At 33.7% G+C, this 26,154-nt stretch overlaps 3 protein-coding genes across 4 annotated transcripts; 2 read left to right on the forward strand and 1 right to left on the reverse strand.

The window, feature by feature from the left end:
- Positions 1-4,835: 4,835 nt before the first annotated feature.
- On the forward strand, positions 4,836-8,473 carry LOC131610146 (type I inositol polyphosphate 5-phosphatase 4-like). The gene is made up of 13 exons (XM_058882022.1): positions 4,836-5,061; positions 5,192-5,255; positions 5,365-5,452; positions 5,766-5,834; positions 5,927-6,014; positions 6,115-6,219; positions 6,314-6,932; positions 7,018-7,211; positions 7,302-7,410; positions 7,507-7,655; positions 7,749-8,086; positions 8,175-8,249; positions 8,340-8,473. Exons 2-11 carry the CDS (start codon positions 5,226-5,228, stop codon positions 7,984-7,986), a joined length of 1,689 nt encoding a protein of 562 aa, XP_058738005.1. The 5' UTR covers positions 4,836-5,061; positions 5,192-5,225; the 3' UTR covers positions 7,987-8,086; positions 8,175-8,249; positions 8,340-8,473.
- A 472-nt stretch (positions 8,474-8,945) lies between these two features.
- Positions 8,946-9,689, reverse strand: LOC131610147 (non-specific lipid transfer protein GPI-anchored 16-like). The gene is made up of 2 exons (XM_058882023.1): positions 9,291-9,689; positions 8,946-9,178 (listed from the first exon to the last, which is right to left on the reverse strand). Exons 1-2 carry the CDS (start codon positions 9,658-9,660, stop codon positions 8,946-8,948), a joined length of 603 nt encoding a protein of 200 aa, XP_058738006.1. The 5' UTR covers positions 9,661-9,689.
- Positions 9,690-17,571: 7,882 nt separating this feature from the next.
- LOC131612479 (non-specific lipid transfer protein GPI-anchored 26-like) lies at positions 17,572-18,600 on the forward strand. Of its 2 annotated transcripts, none has more exons than XM_058884271.1 (3): positions 17,572-18,053; positions 18,170-18,205; positions 18,291-18,600. In XM_058884271.1, exons 1-3 carry the CDS (start codon positions 17,708-17,710, stop codon positions 18,440-18,442), a joined length of 534 nt encoding a protein of 177 aa, XP_058740254.1. In that variant the 5' UTR covers positions 17,572-17,707; the 3' UTR covers positions 18,443-18,600. The 2 variants fall into 2 exon arrangements, with proteins under 2 accessions (XP_058740254.1, XP_058740253.1); XM_058884270.1 differs by having other exon boundaries at positions 17,590-18,053; positions 18,140-18,205.
- Positions 18,601-26,154: the final 7,554 nt, after the last annotated feature.

A 26,154-nucleotide genomic window follows, 5' to 3' on the forward strand; every position in this document is an offset into this window, starting at 1 on the left:
CACTTTGTTTGATGCAGAACCTCAATTCTTAGAAAGTAAACAGGTTTGCCTAACATTTTAAAGGAAAATTTATCATGAAGTTTGTGAATAAGATCATGAACTAGTTTGGACGAGGAGCTAGTTACTAGAATATGATCTACATATACTAAGAAATACATGCATATACCTTGGGAAGAATATATCAAAATGGAGTGATCACACTTACTATGAGTGAAACCAAACTAGATGAGGACATGTGCAAGTTTGTCATATCAAGCTCCGAGAGCTTGCTTTAGCCCATATAGAGTTTTATTAAGTTTTCAAACCAAGCTTTTGTTACTGGAAACAAACCCTAGAGAATGTTACATAAAAAAATCTTGTTGTTGTTGTAGTTTATTGTTGTCTAATGGTGTATCTAATCTTCAGTTCCTTATATAGAGGTAACAAAAGAGTCGTTGGAGCATAACTTACACAAGTATCTTTACTTAAGAAGCAGTTTCCAAGAGAAAGACGTTGAGAGTTGGTACGGTTAGGATATTCATCTTCTGAATAATCTGTTTATCCACTGTGTCTTCTCAAGTAAGGCGACCATAGGCATGATGAAGTAGATTGAAGAAATCATGTCAAATAGCCTTGGGCCTTGTGCTAGAACCCCTAGTTGACTTTTTCAATAATTCTGGCAGTTGACAAGATGAAGCTGCTTTACAAATAGATATGTGTTGTACTATGTTTTTAGCTCAATAGAGGCTGAGTCACCAGACACCGAGGTTCTACGTGAGAGACCATTTATATGATAAATAAGCCGGTGAGATCAAATTAAATATTAAGTTTATGCTTTCCAAGTTTTAGCACTCATGAAGACTAGTATCGAAACAATGTAGGTTTCGTCTAACGCGAGGTGCATGTTTTATATTAGTAAGGTGCGATGGGATAAATGTAATATCCAACTGCTAAAACACTGGATCAAACTTAACTAAACAAATTATAATTAGATTATATACGTTTAGAAGCAAGAGTTGGGAATGGTCCATATGATGGATTAGAATAAGGAGTTATTCACCCAACTGATAATATTCGAGAATTGTATTAGATACAATTGGAAGGAGTTCCTACTTAAATGAGTTTTGTGTAATCAGCCTAACGCTGACTTAAAACGAAGTGAAATATGGATCTCGATCTACTAGGAAATCTTCCGACGGGATTTTCCAAATCAAATGATGAGGGTCCTTTGATTTGAGTAAAATAGTGGGAGCATATTTAATTAAAGGCCTAATTGAATATGTTTTAACGATACTGATATCTTCACAATCTTTATGTAGATTACCATGACTTAAAACACCTCTAACAACATTTTGCAATCAATTATTGACAAAGAAAAATTGTCTGGGACAAATTTTATGAATTGACACCGAAACCTGAGGATTGTCCTCAAACATGACAAAAAGTATTATGTCTTAGACACACATGTTTCTGAATAAGAACCTCCTAGTTTTGCTCATAAGGCTGAAAGAGATGCTTATAAGAAGCACGTCGATGATGCCCATGAAACTGCTTGCCTCATAGCAACATGAGAACATGACATCGTTTGATATGATCAAAACCTAAATTTGTTTTATCAAGAGCAAGCAAGGCATGAGAAGTTTGAAATTTCAAAAGCCCTTTTTCATAGCAAGTTAGTCGAGGGAACCCTTGTAGGTCCCCAATTCCCCATGTACTCAAGATGATTGGGTATATGGAAAACCTTGAAAGGATGGGGTTTCCCCTCAGAAGGGAACTTGTGATTGATTTGATCTTGCAATGGTTGCTAGAGAGCTCAAGTCCATTTGTCCTCAATTTTAACATGAATGATATGGACAAAAGTCTTCAAGAACTGCTAAGCATGTTAAGAACCACTTAGTAGAATCTGAAGTCAAAAGGGACGTCTATTCTGATGGTCAATAACATTAAGATCATTAAATCTTGGAACAATATTAAGTTTCCTAAGTTGTCTCAACATCCAACTTTAGAAACTTATGTACAGTTGGAGATCAAATCACTTGTTCTGGATTAAATCTTCTTGGTCTACGAAAAATAAGTGAGATATGTCCAAAAGGAATCTTGCAAAATCAAATTAAAAATGTCAGAATTAAAACAGCCTGTACTAATTATCTGGTACAATATGTCACAACATATGTCTGAACATCTGTCTTCAATGAATCTAACCAAGATGTTAGAACATCTTTCATAACATCTTCATGTGAACTATGTTTTAGCAAAATTGATGTCAATCCTAAAACCATGGTACTAACAAATTTCCTGAGTAATGTTTGGAGAGACAACTTGATAACTAAGGTTCCAAATTTTGAGATTTTTAACATGATTTTTTTAAAATCAAGCCCACAAAATGTGAGTTGTAATACCAACTTAAAAAAAGATAGAGTTAATCTAAGAGAGTGAGAGGTATGGATAACGACTGTTTGATTAAAATAAACACTTGAGATTTAATATTTCGTTTAAATTATCCATGTGATCCTCTTTTTTCTCAACTATTTTCAGTTGAGAAAAAAAAGGACCACGCGACGAAATATTAAATCTCAACTGTTTATTTTAATCAAACGGTTGTAATTTCTTCCTCTCACTCTCATATAAGATTACCTTTTCTCACTAGACACACTCCATATATATATATATATATATATATATATATATATATATATATATATATATATATATATATATATATATATATATATAGAGAGAGAGAGAGAGAGAGAGAGAGAGAGAGAGAGAGAGAGAGAGAGATAGATAGATAGAAAGAGAGAGAGAACATATCATATGAGAATGAGCAAGTTATATGAGAATGTGAGAATGTAATAACAATCATTAGATTTATATTTAATGATTGAGATTAAAAGATATTTTTTAAAATTTGATTAATAGTTTCTCTTTCCTTTTAATGATACATGGTTTATTAAAGATCACAATTTAATCTCAACCATTCTTTTTTCAATCTAATGGTTCTTATTCATTCTCACATTCTCATATAACTTATTCGTTCTCACTAGATATGCCCTATATATATATATATATATATATATATATATATATATATATATATATATATATATATATATATATATATATATAAAGAAAAAGAAAATCAACAATATCTCAACATTAACTAAATATTAAGAAGCAGAGAATTTTGCAGATTTAAATCTCACTGTCACATATCAAATTTTTTTATGGGCAAAATAATATATAAGAGAAAAGGGGGATAACCCCATAAGTACAAAGTCAATGAAAAAAGGCACAAAATGTACCAAAAAGACTAAAACAATTAAGAATAACAATCAAAGAAAGAAAAAATATACAAGAATACAAGACACCAATGGCAAGATGTTAGGGAAAGTCTGAAGATACAAAAATCTCCTACAAAACACCCAGCCGATCATCTGATTGGAACTCAGATCGCCTGACCCACCATCAATAGGCCAAGAGAGCCGAAGCAACATTGAAATTACGAAACACCTCTGACACATGTCATAACACTTAATTTGTTTGAAGTTTAGGTATATGATAAGATTATGAAGCCAATTAGAGAAGGGGAATGAGTTCAAGGTTACCCTTTTGAGAAACCAATGACAAGCCAAAAAATACTCTTATCTTTCACCTCTTTCACGTTTGTCGACAATCCAAAAAACTACTTATCATTACATATAAACCAAATGATCCAAACCAATACAAGCCAAATCATAACAAAATCACCCTTAGATTTAATCATAACTCCTAAAGAGATGAAAACTAAAAAAGAACCCTAGGCTCACTAGAAAGAGCCGATTGAACCTCCAATCATCCTATACTAGACACTAGAAGCCAAACTATGAGAAATAAAAAGATTAGATGCATATTCCATTTTCTTAATTGAAAAGGGCTTTAGCCCAAATAAATATAAAAAAGAGAAAATTTTACAAAAATGAGGGAGACATAAAGCCAAAACCTCAAACCTATCAAATTCTAAAATTAGGCAAATTTTGTTTATTTCTATTGAAATCTGGCTCAACAACCAAATGAAATGATTCCACCAAGTAAAATTAGTGAGACATAAGCCTAAGTTAGCCAATTTATTTGCACAATGATTTCTTTCCCTGTAAATAAGTGTAGCAAAAAAAAAACTTTTTATCTTTTGCATATAGTTATCCCATATGTACCTTATCTTCTAAGGCACAACATAAGATTTATTGAACGCCAAAATAACTAACTTAGAGTCGATTAACATGCAAAGCTGCCAAGATACTCACCATAATGATTTCTAAAGATACCCCCACAAGTTGCCTTAACAGGACGCCACCGCAAGCGCCATCAATGTTGACCTCCAGCCACCCCCTAATAGGAGTGCACCACAAGACCTCAACGCAAATCTGTGACTTATTAATGTTGATTTATTAATGTTGATTGAAAACTCTTTAGAACCATAAAATCTTTGATTGACAAATTAGATGTTCTAGATGTGGAGTTGGCAGCGAATCTTGTTATTCCCACAAAAGGTACAAGAGATACACTCAAGATCATCCCGTTGGTAGAAATACATTTATTTATTCATGAGTTATTTTTTAAATAAACAATTTCTTGTATCATTTTTTTTGGATTAGCCAATCAGTTCCGATACACACAGGGAATCGACTAATATGATTTTGTGGTTCAAAGAGACAATAGAGTGGTCAAGTCTTGTTTTCACCAAGAATCGAACTCGGGTAGCACCCAAACGATTCGTCATTAGTGGAAGCTCAAATTTTGTTTGTTTTTTTGGATCAATAAGAATCCTCTTTTTACTTGAAAGTTAATTAGAAATAAATCAATATAGTTTTTGTGGTTACATAAAGATTAAAGACAATGTTATGTTGGGTTATGTGAGTGGGTTACCATTACCAATGTAACCATTGCACTCTGTCTCTTTTTGTGTTTCTTAACGAAGTCTTTGAATTTGCAGATAAAGGAAACCCCTCCATACTGAACCAACCTTACCTCTCCTGCCTGCACTTTATTCCCCTTCAAATTCCCTGCTTTACCTCTGTACGACCCTTCTTTATTACTCACAACAAGGTTCGTTTTCTCTCTCTCTCTCTCTCTCTCTCTCTCTCTCTCTCTCTCTCATGTTTTCTTCTGCATTGTCTTCCTTAAAGTCTCAAACATTGTTGGCCATTTAAGATATTTTCTTATTTTGTTGAAGCAGGGATGATATTTTGATAGATTAACTTGTCTCAACAATGAGAGATGAGAATTTGAAGAAAAGCAAGGTTTTTTTTTGGTTGAAAAATGCTTATTCTATTTCACTTTCATTTATCTATTTTTTTTGTATTAAGTGATTATTGGAATTGCTTATAGTTTTTTTTTTTGTTGGTGAAGCTTTCATGGCCAAAAACATTGGTAAAAAAATGGTTCAATATCAAGAGCAAATCTGAGGACTTTCAAGCAGATGATATCATTTCTCAAGGTGATTGATTAATTAATCACTTTTTTTTTAATCTCATGATTTTAATGTAATTTGGGGTTATTGGATTTGAAATCTTGGTTGAAAAAATATGAACTTTTTGTTTATTTCAATTAAGGGTATTCTATTTGTAACACAAGATCTAGCCTTTGTTGTTTTCTTCTTATATGGCTTCATTTCAATTTTCAACCCTTTTTGTGCTAATACTAATTTTGTTCATTTTGTTGTGTTTGATTGAATAGGACAGTAAATTAACCATGGAAAGATGCAAATTTCACAACTTTTATTAACTTTTATATGGTTTTTCCTTTTTAAGTTGTTGATGAAGAGTATAGAAGCAACTACTCAGAAATGGAGGCATGTTCTATCAAGAAAAGCAAAACAGGTTCAGCATCACTGTCACTATCACTATCACTACCTTCATATTTCTCAAACTCCTACTAATTTTGTATGTTTAATCACCATTTCAATACATAGAGAGATCAAGTAGAAGGTACATAGATAGAATGCAAAGAGGTAAGAATTACCTTGATGAAGCTCAGGTTACCGATGTATGTAATTATAGGTATGTTTTGATTACTTAAATAACTCCGTTTGTTGCGATTATAATGAAGTTTAAGAATTTTATTTCTATTGATTTAACTTTTTTCCTCTTTTGAATACAGAATCTTTGTTGCTACTTGGAATGTGGCAGGGAAGTCGCCTCCGAGTTATTTAAGTCTCGAAGATTGGCTTCACATTTCTCCGCCTGCTGATATCTACGTTCTTGGGTAATTTAAGGATTATATAATGTTTTGTATCATCATAATGTTTAATTGGGAAAGGGTTTGGAATGCGTTATATTTTGTGTTTTCTTGGACTCAGGTTTCAAGAAATTGTGCCTCTCAATGCCGGTAATGTTTTGGGAACAGAAGACAATGGTCCTGCGAAAAAATGGCTAGCCCTTATAAGGAAGACACTGAACAACCTTCCGGGAACAAGTGGTGGATACCATACTCCATCTCCTATTCCCGCTCCTATTGTGGAGCAAGATGCTGATTTTGAAGGATCGATGAGACAGAAGGCAACCTCGTTCTTCCATCGGAGATCCTTCCAAGCCATGAGTCGTAGTATGAGAATGGATAACGACATGTCGCTCCCACAATCTTGCCTTGATCGACGTCTCAGTGTCTGTGATAGGATGATATCCGGTCACAGAACAAGTGACTATGACACCAATTGTCGATGGGGATCGTCAGATGACGAAAATGGAGGTGGCGACTCACCGATTACAACAGATTTTTCGCCAATGTCAAATGGAGGTTGTTTACCTATGGAGGAGAGTGACAGACCGATAGGAAACTCAAGATACTGTTTGGTTGCTAGTAAGCAAATGGTAGGTGTATTTCTAACTGTTTGGGTGAAAAGTGATATTAGAGATGATGTTCGTAACATGAAAGTGTCGTGCGTTGGAAGAGGATTGATGGGATATCTTGGAAACAAGGTACATTCGCGAATTTATTTTTAATACTAGAGTTCTTATAATGTACTAGGGAAAGAGACAATCTCATTTTCTTGGATTTTTCCAGGGTTCAATTTCAATTAGTATGTCATTGCGCGAAACAAGTTTTTGCTTCGTCTGTAGCCATCTGACTTCCGGTCAAAGGGATGGTGACGAGCTAAGAAGAAATTCAGATGTAATGGAGATTCTCCGAAAGACAAGGTTTCCGCAGGTCCATGACACGAATGATGTGAATTCTCCTCAGACAATTCTTGAACACGAGTATTTCCCTCATCCATCTCTATTCCTAATTTATTTGCAACTAAGTCGTAATTTTCAAGAGCTAAACTTGCATTGGTTCATTTGGTGTAGCCGAATAATTTGGCTGGGGGATTTAAATTATCGGATAGCTCTTTCGTACCGAGGCGCAAAAGCTCTTGTTGAGATGCATGATTGGAAGACTTTGTTGAAAAATGACCAGGCATGTTAGTTTGTCCCCCAAATAACTATGATGCTTTATTCCTATATCGGTTACTTTTAAGATTTTACCTGACAATTTGATAGCTTTTTCTTTCAGCTGTGTATAGAGAAGCGGCAAGGTCGAGTTTTTACAGGATGGAGTGAAGGGAAAATATATTTTCCTCCCACATATAAGTATTCAAACAATTCCGACAGTTATGCAGGTGATGACAGACGCTCGAAACAAAAGAGAAGAACTCCAGCATGGTACAATTCTTTCTCGATGAAGTGAAAAATGTCGTTATTTTGAAACAAGTTATTTATATAGATCTAATAAAATAAAATAATCTATTCGTGAAGGTGTGATCGTATCTTGTGGTATGGAAGTGGCTTACAACAATTATCTTACGTTCGTGGCGAGTCGAGATTCTCTGATCATAGGCCAGTTTGTAGCATATTCTTGGCAAAAGTTGAGTCTATTAACAGTAACCAAGTAAAGAAAGGCTCTATTTGTTCGAATTCCAGAATTGAAGTAGAAGAGTTATTACCGCATTCACGTTCACACGGTTATGGCTACACCGACTTCCATTTCTATTGATGTATAATACACACATGTAAATTTAATTCTCTTTCTCTGAGTTCAACTCGACTAAATGACGGAACTTCAACTGAAACATCAAACTGTTTTGTTACACAAGGTAATCCACCTCAGTATCAGTAAAAAAACCATCTGATAGTTTCTCTTTTGATTTACGTCTGGCTTATAAAAAATTCAAACTCTTGCAGATAGGCAATGCTATGAGGAATGCTAGCCGCAATGGTGACCAAGACATTTCTGATATCCTCGAAGACCCTACGAAGGTTTTCCGTTTATCCACTTTCCTTTTCTTAGCTTCTCTATAATTTTCGTTTGCCGAAGTGCTAAAACTTGTCCATGGTTCGATGTTGCAGCTGCAGAGTTTATCGATTGTCAACACCTATTGAGTATATGAATATCTGCAGCTCACAATCTGATTAAAAGGCGGGAGAAGGCTATGTGATTCGATTCAAAGAAAATTGCATCAGAATTCTTTATAATGAGATAATGTAATTAAAATTGACTCATACTAAAACTTAGTAAAGAATGACAATTACCAGTTTTACTCTATCATGATGAGAGAATTAAGTTTCTCGCTTATTGATTTTTGCAGGGATTTGGTGGCAACATTCGAGTACGTGACTAAGAGTCTCTTTGGTTCAAAAGGATGGAAGGAAAGGGAGAGAAATAACCGTTTTTTGTTTGGTTCACAAGGGGTGAAAAATTGAGATGATGTTCAAAATGTAAAGCAAGTTCTTTTTTCATATTAAGCAAAGATCACGCATATGCGAAAAGCTAATAAAATTCACTCAAGATCAAACATTTTTGAATTGCAACCTATTCATATAAGTTTGTAACCATTATTAAAGTGTATCAGTATATATAATCAGAGCTCAAAAGGCAGAAAACTTGAACACAAAGCAACCAGCTGCACGCATAACATCTGTATATGAACATGAACGCTGCTGCACATTAACAATTTAATGGAAGCCAAAAACCAATGCTACTGCTATGCCTATGAATAATGCAGAAGGTGAATAATAACACGGAGAAGACGCCGAATGAGGAAGAGGAGTCAAAACTGGTATAATTCTTGAAGTTTTAGACGGCGCTTCTGCTTCCATCGGTGCTGATGATGGTGCCAGCTCTCCTGCCACTGCCAACTGCAGATTCTCATATATGTGTTTGTCATCCACATCCAAAGTTTTTGAATCTGTTCCAAAGACATATTAGATTAATTTTTAATCTAAAAAGAGTATTAATCTTTGAATTTAGCCAAATATTTTTAAAAAAACTTAAGCATGTTGTTCAAAGTTTAGTACTACCTTGAGGGCTTAAGGGAGATGGAGCACTTGGAGCTGAAATTGGAGAATTTACACCTTTGCACTGAACAGAACCTCCATTAATAATGTTACATGCCTGTGTAAGAGACATAGCAAGAACTTGATAAAAAGGAGAATTGGAAGACATGACAAGACAAGCACAATCCATATTAGTACTAATCAAAGATCTTAATGATTCACAACAAGTACTTGATGGTACTAAACCATTATTAGTGCTTCCTGTAATTATGTTAGCACAAGGAGTGAAAGTGCTGCTAATCATAGAGGATGTGCATGATGATGAACTAATCTGTCCATTGATTAAATTTAATGAAGAGATTATAATTAGGAAGGTTAATGATATCAATGCCATTTGAAAACAATTCAATGGTTTATGTTTTGATTAAATTGAGGTAAGGATTATGATTGATATATAGTGTAATGGTTGGATCATATTTTGGAGAAGAGAAATGGTAGATTTGAATATATGATAAAGGAGTTCAACTACTTTGGTTTTCTTAGTGGAAGAGTTTTCATGTTAATTTCTTGAGTTAGTGTTATAGTTTGGTGTAGTTGGCTAGAATGGAGCTTGTCACATTTATTAGAGATAATTAGTACTTTATAATATGTTTCATGATGCTCATAGAAAATTGAAATTCCAAATAAGAGTTGAAAATTAAATATGAAGATAAGGGCAAGATGATTTTGTATTAAGGTTGAAATATGATTTTGATCACTACAATTATAACATTATTTGGTTTTAGTACCGGCAATATATATATTTTGGTTTATACAAGTCTTTACAAATTTAAAATTAGTTATTTTTAATTTTAACAGCATACGTATAGATGTTTCATTCACTAGCACATTGATCATTACATTAAGAACATTGTTACGCATCTAACGGTTTTCTGCACTTCACGTTGAACAAATCAGAGACAATTACAAATCGAGAAAGGCTAGTTGACATCAAACCGAGAGGGATATACATATTCAAACCAGCACTGACAAGGGAGCATATTTAATAAAGATCATCCACGAAAAACTCATTATAAGAATGTGGAATACGGTCAAGCTTAAACGCTACTACAATTAAGTTCCTTTTCTACTTTATTTCTAATGTTATAATTAATAAACGAGATTTTCATATGACATCTACTTGTTATTGATTTTAATGACAGGGTAAAGCTTACACCTTCCATTCTAGAACTAAACCTTGAATGTAGTAGTTAGGGTCAACCCAATCAATTTAGAGATTCTGTTTTAATTTATTTAAATTTTAAAAATGAGAATAAATTTTAAAAAATATATATAATTTTAATCATTAAAAATAACACATCTAAAATACAATTATATGTTAACCAAACGGAACACTAAGAACATTTAAAATATTATTTAAATTATAAATTATTTTATATAAATTTTAAGTTTTTAATATTTTTATTTTAAAAATATTTTTTAATCAAATTATAAAATAAAATTGAACCACTTAAATTTGAGATTCTGTAACATAGCACACCTGCAATTGTGCAGGGCCAGACCTGGTGATGAAAGTGGCAAAATAAAGGGGGAAATTTTACTTTTTACCCCTACATTTATTCTCACACCCCTACATTTTATGTAAAATGTCAATTTTGCCTTTGTGTATTTTTAATTAATTAATTATTATTTTTTTAACTTTTATTTTACGTACCGGAAGACTTTGTAAAAGAGTTCCGTTAGTTTTTTTTTTTTTACATTTTTCAAGTTTAATTTTGTGTTCCGGAAGACTTTGCAAAAGAGTTCCGATAGTCATTTTTAACTTTTATTTTGCATACCAGAAGACTTTGCAAAAGAGTTTCGGTAGTCAATTTTTTATTTTGTGTACCGGAAAACTTTGCAAAAGAGTTCAGGTAGTCAGTTTTAACTTTTATTTTGCATACCGGAAGACTTTGTCAAAGAGTTCCGGAATGAAAAATAATTTTGCAAGAAAAGTGAAAATTTTGACGAATTAACTATTTTTTCATACCGGAACACTTTCAAAAAGTGTTTCGGTATGACAATTTCTTTACCGGAATACTTTCAAAAAGTGTTCCGGTTTGCATGCGTAGGGACGCAATTTTCTGATTTTCTTATAAATAGTAAAATTAAAATGATTAAATGGTTAGAAATAATAAAGGGTAAAATTAGTATTTTTAAAAATTGTAGGGGCATAATGCTAATTGTAGGGGTACAAAGTAAAATTTTCAATAAAGGGAAAAGCCAGAGAAACAAACCTCAAACAAAAGACAAAGACACCAAATCAAACATCAAACGAGTAGGCAGCGTATACACAAAGACACTAATCTAAGCGCACTCACTCTATTCCAACCATCTTCAACATGTTTCAAACCATTCTCAAATGACTCATTGTTTCTTGGGTTGCATATTTAAGCACACTCACTCTATCCCAACCATCTTCAAGGTTTCTTGGGTAACATCTTTCTCAATGCTCAGAGCTTCTTGAGCTTTATTTGGAGTATCTTCCTTATCCTTCATAGCTTCTTAGACTTTGGCGAGGGCTTTATTAGCCATTGAGAGATCATTATCCTTAGCCACCAAAATTTCTTGAAGCTTTTTGAGGGCAACCTCTTTATCGCCAATATATTTACTTTGCTTTCTAGTAAGTTCATAAAACTTATTCATTTTTTCCTTCAACCCAGAACGAGTGAAAAACTTATTGGAATGCTCATCATAGTTGGCTTGCATCTCATAGTATTCTTGGGTCAACTTCTTGGCCGTGTCGAGATCTTTGAAGGCCTTCGATCTATTTGAGTTGGCAGTCTCCAATCCCTTTCTTTGAATGTCCCACTCCTTGCATAGCTTCCCCAAGGCCAATACTTCATCCTTACCAGCAACTATCAAAGAATTGATATTAACAAGTCTTTTCATGTGATAAAGTGCCTCCACAATCATCTCATAGGTAGCCGTCCTATTCAACTTGGTCAAATATTTAGAGTCAAATTCAGGGACGAAGTGCTTAAAATCCCTCTTAGCCTGGTGTCTTTTGTTCACAAAGGCGAGAGGAAGCTGGAAATGGGTGAGTGCTTATGAAAAACATAAACAATCATTTCCCTTAGAACTAGTTTATCTTGGTTTGGGTCCTTTTTTATTTTTTTAGTGTAGGTACACCAATCTTGAGAGCCTTGTTTGACGTCGACCTATGACTCAATTCACTTGAGGACATTCAAGCATTAGCTTTCTTATCAATAGGCTTGGAAACCACCTTTGTATCAACCTTTTTAATTCCATCAACCTTATTCCTAGAATTCACTTTTTTCGATCCACGTCCCTTCTTCTTGGTATCTTCTTCCTTTACACTAACATCCACATCCATTGGGACCTCTTATTCTAAGGTGTCTCTAGCAATAATGCCACCAGACGTTCCAAGTACCACATATGGGGACAAAGTGGAATTTTATCCCTTCTTCATGATCATTACCATATTTAGTTTATCCATACCATCTACAAAAAAGTAGGACATGTATTTCATCACAAAATAATAGAAAAAAAAATAGAAAAATAAAACAACAAGGATAAAGGATGGAAACACTTATCACCAAAAATTTCCCTATTTTGATTTTTATTGCTCGCTTTGAGCAAAAGGCAAATGTCAACATATTAAGGTTTCTTTTTGGGTGGGTTAGCACCCTCATGATCAACTTCCCTTGTACATTTTAAGGCGCCCTGGAACCTCAAAAGGGTTCTCTTAAAGCTATATTACTCTCAGGAGAGATTGACCTTTTTGTAAATGTATGTCCTTGGGCCATGAATAAAGTGGTTATGAGACCACCATTTCTTGAACTTGTCTTCGCACCTAGGTTGCCAAATGGGAGTGTGGTGCTCTATAGATCCGCCTACCTATCTCTCCAAAATCATATGACTTTTGAAGGAATTACCTTCATACAACGTGGATTCAAAATTATTTCAATACTTATCTACATGACACCCTATCTTCTTCATCAAGTGTCTCTATTGGAATCTCACAGTGAATTTTATGTGCAGTAAGGTTAATGGGGCGACTAGGGGTTTTCGCAGTGCGATTTGGGCGGTTTTGACATAAAAAATATCTGAACCGTAAGAGGAAAAAGTGTGCGGTTTGGTTGGCTTTTAGAAATAAAATCGAACCAAACCAAACTAAACCAAACCAATGCGGTTTGGATTAGTTCGGTTAGTTCGGTTTTTTTTACAAGAATTTATTGAGCCATACGTACACATATTGATGACAATATAACTTTGTATTTAGCCATTTATGTGTTATCAAATAACAACAAAATTCATCATATTTGGATAACAACTTTCCATTCAATATACAAAAATAATATTAGATAAAAGTGGAATAAAAGATATAAAATAGTAGCATAAAATAATATTAAAAGCATTATAATGAAATAGAAAAAAAAAGGAAATGAAATATTAGAGAAATTGAAAAAGAAAGAGCAGAAGAGATGCGATTAAATAAGAAGCGGAACATTAAAAACGTAATTAAAAGAGAGAACAATATAATAAAAATAATAAGATGAAAAAGTAAGAACTTAAGAGATGAAAGACTAGAAAAGAATATGAGAAGAAGGTGCAATACCACTAAGAGAGATTTGAGAAGACTTAAACTGAAACCTTAAGTATGAGGAAGAGAAAATCATTCATAATCCTAAGGCTAAGGCATAATAGGTTTGAGTTTGGGTTGGATATTAGTTAATTGAAGTTAGGGGGTTGTAACATAATGCGGTTTGGTTCGATTTGTAAAATACAAACCGCAAACCAAACCGAACCGCATGGTTTGTTAAAAAATGGCTCAAACGCATCCAAACCAAATGTGGTTTTTTGCGATTTTGGTTTGGTTTGGTTTGATTTTGCGGTTTTCTATTGGGCCAGTTTGATTTTGAACACCCCTAGGGGCTTCAAAGTAATATTTATTCTTAAAGCTTTTAATGTTATCCATGTACACTTTGAAAAAAGTTATTTCCTTACTTCAAGGATATCAATATTTGAGGATGGCCAAGACTAGTAAACCTCCTCAATACGTAGAACATATGACAGAACAAAGCCAATGTATGCAAGTTGTTCTTGTACCGATACTGTTACTAAAAAACCTTCATATACACCAAACTTATGGGACGCAGTTGTGAAGGGAAAATTTTAAGATGATTAAAAGCTTCAACTTTAAAGTTATTGACACGAAGATTGACCCTCATTCGAGAGAACAAACACTTAAACATGGAAAATATAACATATCAAACCGACTATATATGCACTTATCATTTATGAGGATGGTCACCTATTAGTATGATGACAATCCCGCCTATTTTTATGGAAGTTCCAATATATATTTCTTAGAATCTCCTAAAAAATTGGTCTGCATCTTGATTTCTATTGATCAATCCTACCTCTGAGCCATCTTGACATATGTTTGCTTCGACTACTCTGGGTATGGGCTGTTTGACGGGTTGATGCATAACTTGTTGCCTTTGATTATTAAGAATCCCTTCATTGTTTGGTACTCCTAAATTTTGAATTGGCCTAACATTTTGGATTTGAGGGATATGTCGAATAGGTGCTTGGGGAGCACAAAACAAATCACCAATTCGACCCATTTGATGGGCCAATTGTTGGTAGCTATGATTTGTGTTTCGGATCAAAGGATTAAACATAGTACCAATCTGTTATGTAAGCATATTCACCGTATCATGGTTACTTTCATCCATTTGCTGTCTCACAGACACGAGGGAACTAGTGGTTAGGGGTGGCATAACTTGAGGGATATAGTCTTAACCTCCTTGTGGTTGTACCATTCGAATAGGGTTGCTTATAGCAGACCCTGACGCTAAGTATGAATTAAGAGGCGGCGCAATAGACATTGTATTATCTGCATATGTCGATGCATTAGCTTGTAGGTATGCCATCGTCACAGTTGACATGCCATAATGATATTAACTACTACCAAGGGTAATGTAAATATTGGGATAAAAGGGTCTCCTATAATCGTTTGTGCGGCCCTGGGAGTAGTTGGAATACTCGCTGAATGTGGTAGGTAAACAGCCACTTCTGGTAATATCGTCGAAACTGACATTTAGCTTATAACAGGAGAGGTTATTCCAACGCTTGTTGAAGTTCCTGCATTTCCTTCCATCAATTCGATTAATTGTTCTTCTATGTTTAGAGCATTGTTCTAGAGGGGGGAGGATTTTTCAATGTTGGACGAGTCATCTCAACAAGAGTTTTACCATTCCTCAGACGCATAAACACTCAACAATTGAAGACATTTCATGTAAGAAGAATAAAACAACAATAAAAGACACAACACTTTTCTGCAGAAGTTAAAATTTTTGCACAAATGGGTACCACAAGGTGTGTCAATTTGTTTATCGGTCTTTCCAGTAAATCAAATAATAAGTTTTAGGCATAATTACATTAGTGGTCCTTTAAGTTATTTTATTGTAACAAGTTGGTCCTTTAAGTTGTTTTTTTCTGTAATAGGTTGATCCTTTAAGTTTTTTTTGTAACAACTTGGTTCTTTAAAATTTTTTGGTTGAATTAGGTTATGACTTTATAGTTTTCGGATGCTACTTTATGTGTTTAGGATGCTAATAATATATGCATTTTGTTGCAACTTTATGTATTTTGGGTGATTGGTTTAATCAAAGATTGAAAAAAAGGGTAAAAAATGGTAAATGTGCACACATTTGTTAACTTAAAGGATCAAGTTGTTACAAAAACATCTTAAGGGACCAACTTGTTACAATAAAATAACTTAAAGGACCCCTAGTATAATTATGCTTAAGTTTTAGTTCACTTAAGGGATTAAACTCGAAAAAATTCTATGGACAACTTGTGTAAAATATTTTGAAGAAACGTGTTTGTGCTTGAGTGTTGATGTTTGAATATAGAGAAATTGGATAGAAATTCTAATAGGAACAATATATGATTGTTCGATGGGACAAAATAAACAAAGACTACAAATAAAGGTAAGATAGAATGATTTGATTAAAGAATTACAAAAGGGACGCAGATTCATACATGTTTCCTCACAAACTATTTTCTCTCTATGACTTGGATACTCGAGGTCTGTAGGGATTAATGATAAAATTTGCGAACCTTGATTACATGAATGAAGTCAACTTATATACTAAATATCAATAAGCGTCAATAACGGTTACCATTCTGGAACTCGACATGTATCTTATTACGTGGACCTATGTTCTCTCCTCTGCTTTCACGTGTCCTTAGTCTTTGAACTGCTTCTAAATTGCTACCCAAGTCTATAACTGCTCTTAAATCTCTTAACTGCTTCCGTCGAGAATATTTTCAAGTCTTCTAAATACCCATTCCGAGTACGTCAAGTCATTACAAACCTTTTCGAGATTCTGGACATATTTTGAAGAAAGAGTGATTCTAATCTTGTGGATCTGTTCCTGAGACTCCTCCAAACCAAGCTTAATGGATTTCTAGGTTATATAATCCTTGGACTCAAGAATAAGCTAAGTCTCACGACACCTGGTAAGCGAGTTGAACTCACCACCTTAAATGAAATGATCAATATGTCGAAATTTTAATCTTATCATCTCGTATTTAACATTTTCACTCTTTTCTTACACTTTTTATGTCGAGAATTGAAGTTCAAATTTACATGCTAAAAATGGCCCAATAAATTAATGTCATATATCAAAATAATCATGTTAAAATTTACATAAATCAACTTCTAACCATTTTCTTCCAACAATTAACACAAAAATCCTATAATGGGATGAACTAAAAATACTGTTTTGTCCTTTTCCTGGTATTCTTTGGCGTGTGTGTAAACCCAAAAGTTGTTCGAATAGAGAAAGTATTGCATGTTAGAAGGGACATGCTTTAAAAAAAACATGCCTTCGCTGCTAAGCATTAGTTTTTGTCAATTTTCAATGCATTCAGAGTTTAATCCCCTTTTATTAACTTACTCCATAATTGTAGCACTAAAAGCATGAAACATTGTATATCAACACTAATTTGATCACAATTCAATCTCAAAAGTAAAACCCATCATGAAAAGAAGATGCATTATTAAAGTCATTCATATGATTTTTCATTATAGCTATGTTACTTAAACAGTCTTAAACATCTTATGCGACACTTTATAGCTCTTTATATATCTTATTTTTTTATCTTACATATATTATAAAATAAAAAAGATAAGAAACATAAAAGAGAGGACATATAAATTTGCAAAGTTCCAGATAAATTCTTTGTTAAGAATCTAATGTAAATGAAAAGCAAAAAAGTGCTCTCACACTTTAATTCACACTCTCTTTTTGTCACCACAAGCAATTCTCTAGTGACTTTTCCACCAAAAAACACAAAGAAACCAATAAATTCAGCATTTAAATATTTGATCAACAACATTACTGTCATAACATCTTAAAACAATGGCATTCAGAAGCAATGAGATGCTGCTAGTGCTAAGCATGTTCTTTGTTCTAGTGTCTCTTTGGGGTGTCACAGTGGCACAACAAACTGACTCAAGTTGCACCAATGTGTTCATAAGTCTTTCTCCATGCCTTGACTACATCACAGAACAAACTTCCACTCCTTCTTCTGCTTGCTGCTCACAGCTTGCTTCTGTTATGGGGTCACAGCCACAGTGTCTATGCGAGGTTGTTAATGGCGGTGCTGCTTCGTCTATTGCTGCTAGTTTTAACATCAATCAAACCCGCGCTTTGGCTCTTCCAACTGCTTGTAATATCCAAACACCTCCTATTAACACTTGCAACGGTACGAGTTATTAAATATATCTGTTTATCTGTCTGTCTATCTGTATGTCTGTTTCTGGAAAACTTAATTTCTTATTGTAATTTCAGGCTCAGCTTCTTCCTCTTCTCCTCCCGCAGGTATTTCGATTTCCAACATTCCGAATTCTCCTTCAGGTATCAAATTAAAAACGAATTCTTAGTATTGAACAATTTTTTTTTGATGAATAAATGTAATCAATTTGATGCTTTTTTGTTATAGGGAGTTTTTCATCAACTACTGGAACAACTGGAAGTATTCGAGGCTCATCGTCGTCTTATAGAACATCATCAAGTTCTGGAAAATTACAATGTTCTTTGCTTGTTCTGGTTATCTTTGCAAAATTCACATTCATATTCATGACCACTACTTAGGTTGCGTCGTGCTTGTTTTTGTAAACCTTATTAGTATTGTCTAAATTCTACTTATTTTTAGTACACCCTTTGTTTTTCTCCCTAACACGTTAACCGTGTCATATGATAAAAGTCACACTAGTTATGTAATTAGAAATCAGAAAACATGTATGCTTGAATCAAATTCAAAGGTTAGCAGCTTTACAAAACTCAATGGCTGGCCTATGTTATCTCATTGTAAAATTATAAAACTTCTTCTTCATGTTAGACCACTACTAAGGAGGGAGGGATGAGAACGAGTCGGGTGCGGGTTTCGCACTACTCAAATCTGCATTCGAAATCGACGCTCAAACTCGAACCCAAATCCAAATGCTGTTCGGGTGACAGTGACAAAATAACACTCACGCCCACACCTGTTGGGTTCGGGTTTTTTCACCCAAATCCGAACCCGCAGTAAAATACATTTTTTCCTACAATTTTCCTACAACTTTCCACAATATATATATATATATATATATATATATATATATATATATATATATATATATATATATATATATATATATATATATATATATATATATATATATATATATATATATATATATATATATATAAACGGGGTGTGATTTCGAGTTTTGGATGCGGGTTTTACACTACACAAACCCGCATCCGAAATATCGAGTGGCACCCGAACCCAAACCTAATCAATTCGAGTTTTTATCCGTTGACTCGGGTTCGGGTGCAAGTGGATCCCGCGGATTTGAATCAGCTTGCCATCCCTACTAGCATGCGAAACAAGAAATCAATAAGCACAACACATGGGTATGTTTCAGTTTTTTCCTAAAAATAATTTTTAGTGTTACAATTTTTTTTTTTAAAATATCAAATAAAAAATTAGTTTAAATATTTATTTTTAAAATATTATCTTAGGTATTTTGACATATATTTTTTAAAATATAAAAATTAAAAAAAATCACTTGAATTTGAAACTATTTTAAATAGCATTTTATTAAAATCATTTTTAAAGATAAAATAAGTGGACCCATAATCATGTTCAGGGCCGGCCCAAGGGCCAAGCTCCTAAAGTTAGGGCTTTAGGCCTTCAAAAGTTTAGGTTTAAAAAAGGCCTCAATTTTTTTTCATTTAGTTATAAAAATATATAATGACGCTTGAGTTACATATATTATTATAATAGAGTTTGTAAAATATAGGCCTCTTTTCCTTTATGTCTTTGGTTCAACTCTTAGTAACTTCTAAATTAATATTTTAAAATACATTTTAAAGAGCTCATTTTAAAATTTGCTTTAGGCCTCGAAACGGGTTGGTCCGGCCCTAATCATGTTTAAAAATGCTATAAATTTTTTGTGAAATGACATTAGGGAGAAAAAAAAGAGAAGCAAACCAATCCAAGAAAATTCTTAAGCAATCAACTTTTACGAGATCCACAATTTAGGGAACTTTTTAATTTTACAAACCATAGCCTACCTTTTAGGTTTTGTTTAACTTGATTGACAAGATCATTTTTTGTTTTCGGAATACATAAGTTTAGATGAGATAAGCCTCTACCTAAGTTTCTATGGTTTATTAAAGCAGATCTTAAAACTCAAAAAATATTTACAAAGTTAACTTATCATATATTATCTATTTTTGAAATGGTGGTCGTGAACAAACATGTGAGTATCCCTTCTATATCTATGTGAATTTCTGTTATTTTTTTTTTAAATATGATCCTTTATGCATGTTTACAGCGATTTCTGGTAAACAACCGATAGTCCTCTAAATTCTTTTGTATATTTTTGGTAACATACATGATCGACTAGATTGATCGTAGGACATGGTGGCTAAGTGATTTTGTCTTAGTGATTAAATTCATCTTTTTGACTATATTCTAAAAAAAGCACTCGAATTTACAATTGGTGTAAAGGCAATGGGATATGCAACAACCAAATTTAAAGAAAGACTTAAAGGATTTCGACTGTAAATATAAAAGACATAATTTGACGAAAAGTATGTAAATGACTTGCACTACTAAAACGAAAACAATATTAGAATGACAATGGTGTTACACGTACATTCTCAACAAACTCTTTCTCTCACACTTGATACTTCAGCAATTTTGAGTAATTTTGTACAAAATGAACACACTTTTCGACATAAAAAGACTCTTATTTATACTAATTCGACCCTAACGGTCTTTTCCTAACGAAATGCCACGTTGCTTCCACGCGTCCTTTTGGCTAAACGAATTACTTCAAAATTCAAATATTTCCACTCGAAGCCTTCGAAACGCGATCCCCATGACTTATTTAAAATGCGTATACCCTTCGAAACATTTTGCAAAATATCTTCAATCCTTGCTTTAAACATCTCGAAGACTTTCCAATAGAAGCTTCAACTCAATACAAAGAAAAAAACTCTCATTCGAAGGGATTCTAAGAAATATCTTTGCATGACTCTCTCTTATTTTCTCTTCGAAACATACAGTCTAACAACTTTATTTTGGTCGTCGAAATCTCCAGCTAACAAATTTCCCCTAATAAATGTCTATTTCGAATGAGATGCAGAAATAGGCATTTCATGCCACTATAGATTTTGACTGCTTTAACCTTTTGATCTTCCGAAACTTAATGGCGTCATTATAATTAAGACGTTTCTTTTCAAACATCTCATCAAGATGTGCGCCATTAAGGTAATCATTACTCCCAATAAGTAGGAGTGAGGCTACAAATTATGCAACCGCCTGGACAATCAATCAGCGTCGAACGCGTGTCCCACTAACTTTAAACCATAAATTTTCAGAATTTTGAGAGATTAACTTCCGTCCCTATAAATAGTGATCCTTGTCACTTTCAAAACCTTTCTTCGTGCTTTCTCTAGAAAAATTTCCTAATATCTTCTCTTCCAAAAATCTGTTCAAAGATTTTAAATTTTCTTCAACAAAAAACTCAACTTCAATGGCTCCTGGTAACCAAAAACTTAAACAAACACAAATTGAAGATGCTTCGCAACTAATCTTAAAGATCCAAAAGCCACTGCAAATGGGAAATCAGGAATACGTTTCAGAACCTCCTTATCTTGAAGAAAAACGTATAATCTATGCTTCTCATGTATTGATTCCTCTTGAAATCTCTGGTGAAACACACACATTTATGGGTCCACTCCCTGATCCTAATGCGAATATGCGTTCTGAATTCTTTCCCAGTTATCATAGGTCTAGACCCCTTGTTAGCAAAAACAAAATAGATGATAAGGGAAACCCATTTTAATTGAAACCGAAGAAATTCGACAAAACCAAGCTACGTCTTCGACGGAAGCTTTAGTAGCCCAAGAGGCCATTCGACTATAGTATATGGCGAACACCTTTAAGGTGTTTAGATCTATCCCTTTAGCGAAAGATCCTGAACCTTATTATGTTTGGCTAGAGAAAGTTGAGGCGAAAAAATCTCCATTCTGGAAAGAATTAGGGATTTATGATTTAATCCAGTTGTCGAAGACTGGAACCGAATATAATCAACCAATGTTAGTAGCGTTCTTGTATTTCTGGGACGTGTCTCACAATACCTTCCACCTTCCATGCGGAACGGTTACACCCACACTTTTCGATGTAACTGCCATTACTGGGCTTCACCCGATTGGAGAAGATTTTGATCCCAACTATATGGACGTAGTTACCATTAAGTTTGGAAAAAGTAAGGCCACCTACACCCTCTTTACTACGAAACATCATAACAAGGATAGCGTTGATGTCTCCGATGAATAACACATCGCCTTCTTGGCGCTCTGGCTGTCGAGATGCGTCTTTTGTTCAAGATCGCTACAAGTGGCGAAAAGATACCTAGCCATGGCAAATCAACTCAATTCTATTAGGAAACTTGACCTAAGCCAGATGATTCTTGGGTATCTTTATGAGTGTCTTGGCGAATCTGCGGACCTTTTGAAAGCTTACGAAATTGGAACCTCCCTTTTATTCGCTGGACCCTTTTGGCTACTACAGTTGTGGTTAAATTCCACCTTCGAATCTGATTTACCAAAGAAATGTTTGGTTGAAGAAAATGAAGAAGCTATCAATGACCGCACAATCGAAGGAACAAGACTAGCTTACTTGACCCTCAGGATGAAGGAGGACAATTACTTGAAGCCTTTCCAGCTTATATGAAGATGTTCGCTAAACGTTATCATTTTAGCCCTTCAATGGCTCATTTTGCTGAAAGGAAGATAGGCCCAAAATGGTTTACTCGAGAGTTCCCTGCTCATCTGCCAAATCAGCAAGCTGAATCCACGACTATTTGGGAGGCATTCTTGACCCCTAAGATGTTATCTCATAGACTGAGGATTTCGAAGAGCCATTATGGTCTCTTGAGCTATCAACCTAATTTGGTTTCGAGACAGTTTAGCCTTGTTCAAATCAAGCCAAAACCTATGTAAGAGAAGAAGAGCCATTTGTGCCTTCACTTTGTTTTCAACCGAAGAAAGCTTCGAATCCCTGACTGGTAGATATATTGGGATCACCTCTCTTACACCCATCTCCTTCAGAGTCTATTTCCAATGTACCAAGAATTCTCTACACGGTGGTCCAGTTATTACAATAAAGAGATCTTTGATGTTCCTACTCTCTCGAAAGAACTAACTGTAGCTTTCGCTTCTATGCAGGAGCGCTTCAAAAAAGGTACTTCGACGCATATCAAGGAAATTCAAGCGTTTCAAAAATACTTCGAAATTGCCTACAGGCCAGGTGATCTTAGTCGAACCATTGGCGAAGCAACTTTTACCTTACACGAAAAGTTTTATAAAAAATTGGAGAGTCTGAAATTTCCTTCATATGTTCGTCCTGAACAACGTTATGAAATGGCTCTTAACATGTACCCTCCAAAATTCCCTCGACTGCCCAGTGCTGACTTAGGTGTGGATTTAAGTCCTCCATTTCCAGACTAGTTCGTCTGTGGGAACTTTACAAAAATTATCCGCGAAGAGTCTAAAAAATGCGTCGAACGAGAGGTTCCGACTAAGCATACCCTGGACAGTTTCCAATGACATCTTCATATTGGCCTGGAACACGTTCGTGTTCTAACTCCGATACCTGAAGGTGTGAAACGGGAGAATATTTCGATTTTGCTCGTCTTTTTTGTCTCTCTAGGGTTTATTATACTAACTTGTTTTTTTTCCTTGCTTGATTTCAACTATTGATCGAAGGCAAACCATTAAAGATAAAGCGACTCATTGAATTCATTGAATTCATCATAAGGATAGTTTTCATTTGTAGATTGACTCAGATCATTTAATAAATTGCAATTAAAGATGAGAATATTTCAGGTTATCCTGCATGGACTTATAACCTATCATATTTAAGTTTGGTTTGGTCTTACATATTTAATAACAAGGTTAAGTTTATTTAAAGTCTATTTAATTAAATAAACTAGACCTATGCTATTAAAAAAACCTATAAAATTATATAGATCGGTCGATATATACACATATTTTAGAAAATAAGATACATAATAGTATACAATGTTAGTAGGAGAGAATTAACTAATAACAAGAATATGACATAATTCAATACAAATAAATAACATAACACTACAAAATTATGAGCTTGATATTATTCATTTACTTGATCTTTGAGATGCTCATGAATAAGATTTTTTTTAGTTTATCACTATCGGCTTATCCGGTTCGGGGGTCAGTTCTGACATCAAGTGGTTCCAGCCTCCTCTCGATCGTAGTTGCGGGGGATCGAACTGTGGTCCTCCCTACCAAGTTTAGCGCCAATCACCACTAAACCAACTAACGAGATTTTGTTCAAACCAATAACAACAATCGAAGCCATTTCCATCTTCAACCACCTTATAAAGAAATTGTTATAAGAACTGAAAGTAATTTGTTTAAATAAAATTGCACTCCTCAATAGATGACTGGATGTAATTTATGAAGTAAAGTTGCACCCCTAAATAGATGACTAGTTAACTCATTTACATTTATGGAGAAAATCTAACTCCATGTATTTTAAATCTTTATGAAAAAATCTAACATATTTTCTTCTTTGTCTTGATATCTAACCATTTATATGTGATATTTCCATATCTGCATTTCTAATCTGAAAATTGAATAATAATCATAGTATTAAAATTCCATCAGACATATAAAATATCTTGAAATAAGATGTTATTTACTATGTTTACAAAAGTCAAACCACTAGCTTATTTCAGATAATTTTAAATGTATAAACACACGATATTAAAATAGACTTGTTTGATGTGTTCTTGAGAAGGTTGAAATTAATTGTGGAAATTTTAACAAAATTGAAATATCTTTGCACCTATGTTACATATTCAATGAAATTCACATTATGACTCTAAAAGTGAAAGTACATATCTATTTTATGCCCTTTTCCAATTGAATTAAATTCTACATTTCAATTTCTATAATCTATAATACACATAAAGATTAGCAATTAATTCTGAAAATTTATTTTGGAAGCTAAGAAAAGTTACATCCATTAGTTATTAAGCATATTAAGCTATCTAAATGTGATTATATCCGCAAAATTATCTATTTATTTTCTGATAGTAACAAAAATAAATTTCAAAAAAGGAAACTACTGAGTAGTTCTATGATAATTGAAAGGGAGAAAGTTCAAGAATAAATGTATGATGATTTGGTTAGTTTCTATGATTGGTGGCACTTTCCAGTTGATATCCACCAGACTTAGCTGAGATATGTTTCATTGTTCTTTTTTTTGAGTACTTTTGGTACTCCTTTCATCAATTTATTGTAATAAAAAATTTAATTTAATAAGATTGTAATAAAAAAATTTAATTTAATAAGATTGTTAAGTATTTTAAAGCTTAACTTTTTAAACTTATTAGGTATTTTAAAGCCTAATCTTCTTTTAAACTTGTTAAGTATTTTAAAGCTTAACCCTCTTTTAAAGAAAAACGTGTGAGTATTTTAAAGCTCACACCCAAAAAGATTTTGGCCATTTTGGCCCCTTTTCCTTTTTCAAAAGAGGAACTACAAAAGTTTTGACTTCCCTATTGCACCTAATGGGTATGTAGGCCTAAGATGTCATATCTTATCGAGCTCACTTTCAAAAACTTCTCTTCTCATCCTCACCCTCTATTTCAAACAAGTTTTTCACATAGGTTTTTCACAAAAAAGGTATTTACAAACAAAAGACAATAACACAAAAACAAAGAGGTTCCCATGGATATGAGGGGTGCTTAAAACCTTCCCCTTGTATAACAAACCCTCCATAGCCAGAACTTTGATAAGTTTATTAGTTTTGATTTTAAAAACTTCTGTGGGTTTTATTCGCTCTTTCACCCATTCCTTTTCGGAAACAATAAAGCGCGGTGGCGACTCTGTTTAAAATGAGCTAAGTCTTCCCATGACTCTAGTCTCACCAATTTCACCGCTACAATATTCAACTACGGAATTATGGTTTAGTGAATTTAATTCATAAAATTTTATGATTTTTTAATGGAGCTTATAAATATTTGGTTGAAATTATATTGTAAAAACCATATTTAATTATATTTATAATTACTAAAACAAAATTTAGAATTAAAGAAGTTCAAAACTAAAGGACAACTAAGTGAACAATAACATTAAGGGTCTGGTTGGTTCAACAGAAGGAAGGGGAGAAGAGAGATTTTAATAAAGGGGAGGGGAGGTGAAAGGATGTATTTTAATTAAAAACATTAATAGTTTGTCTGAGTAACAAGAAAACAAGT

This window comes from Vicia villosa, linkage group LG6, assembly GCF_029867415.1.
Source record: "Vicia villosa cultivar HV-30 ecotype Madison, WI linkage group LG6, Vvil1.0, whole genome shotgun sequence".
Taxonomy (NCBI): Eukaryota; Viridiplantae; Streptophyta; class Magnoliopsida; order Fabales; family Fabaceae; genus Vicia; species Vicia villosa.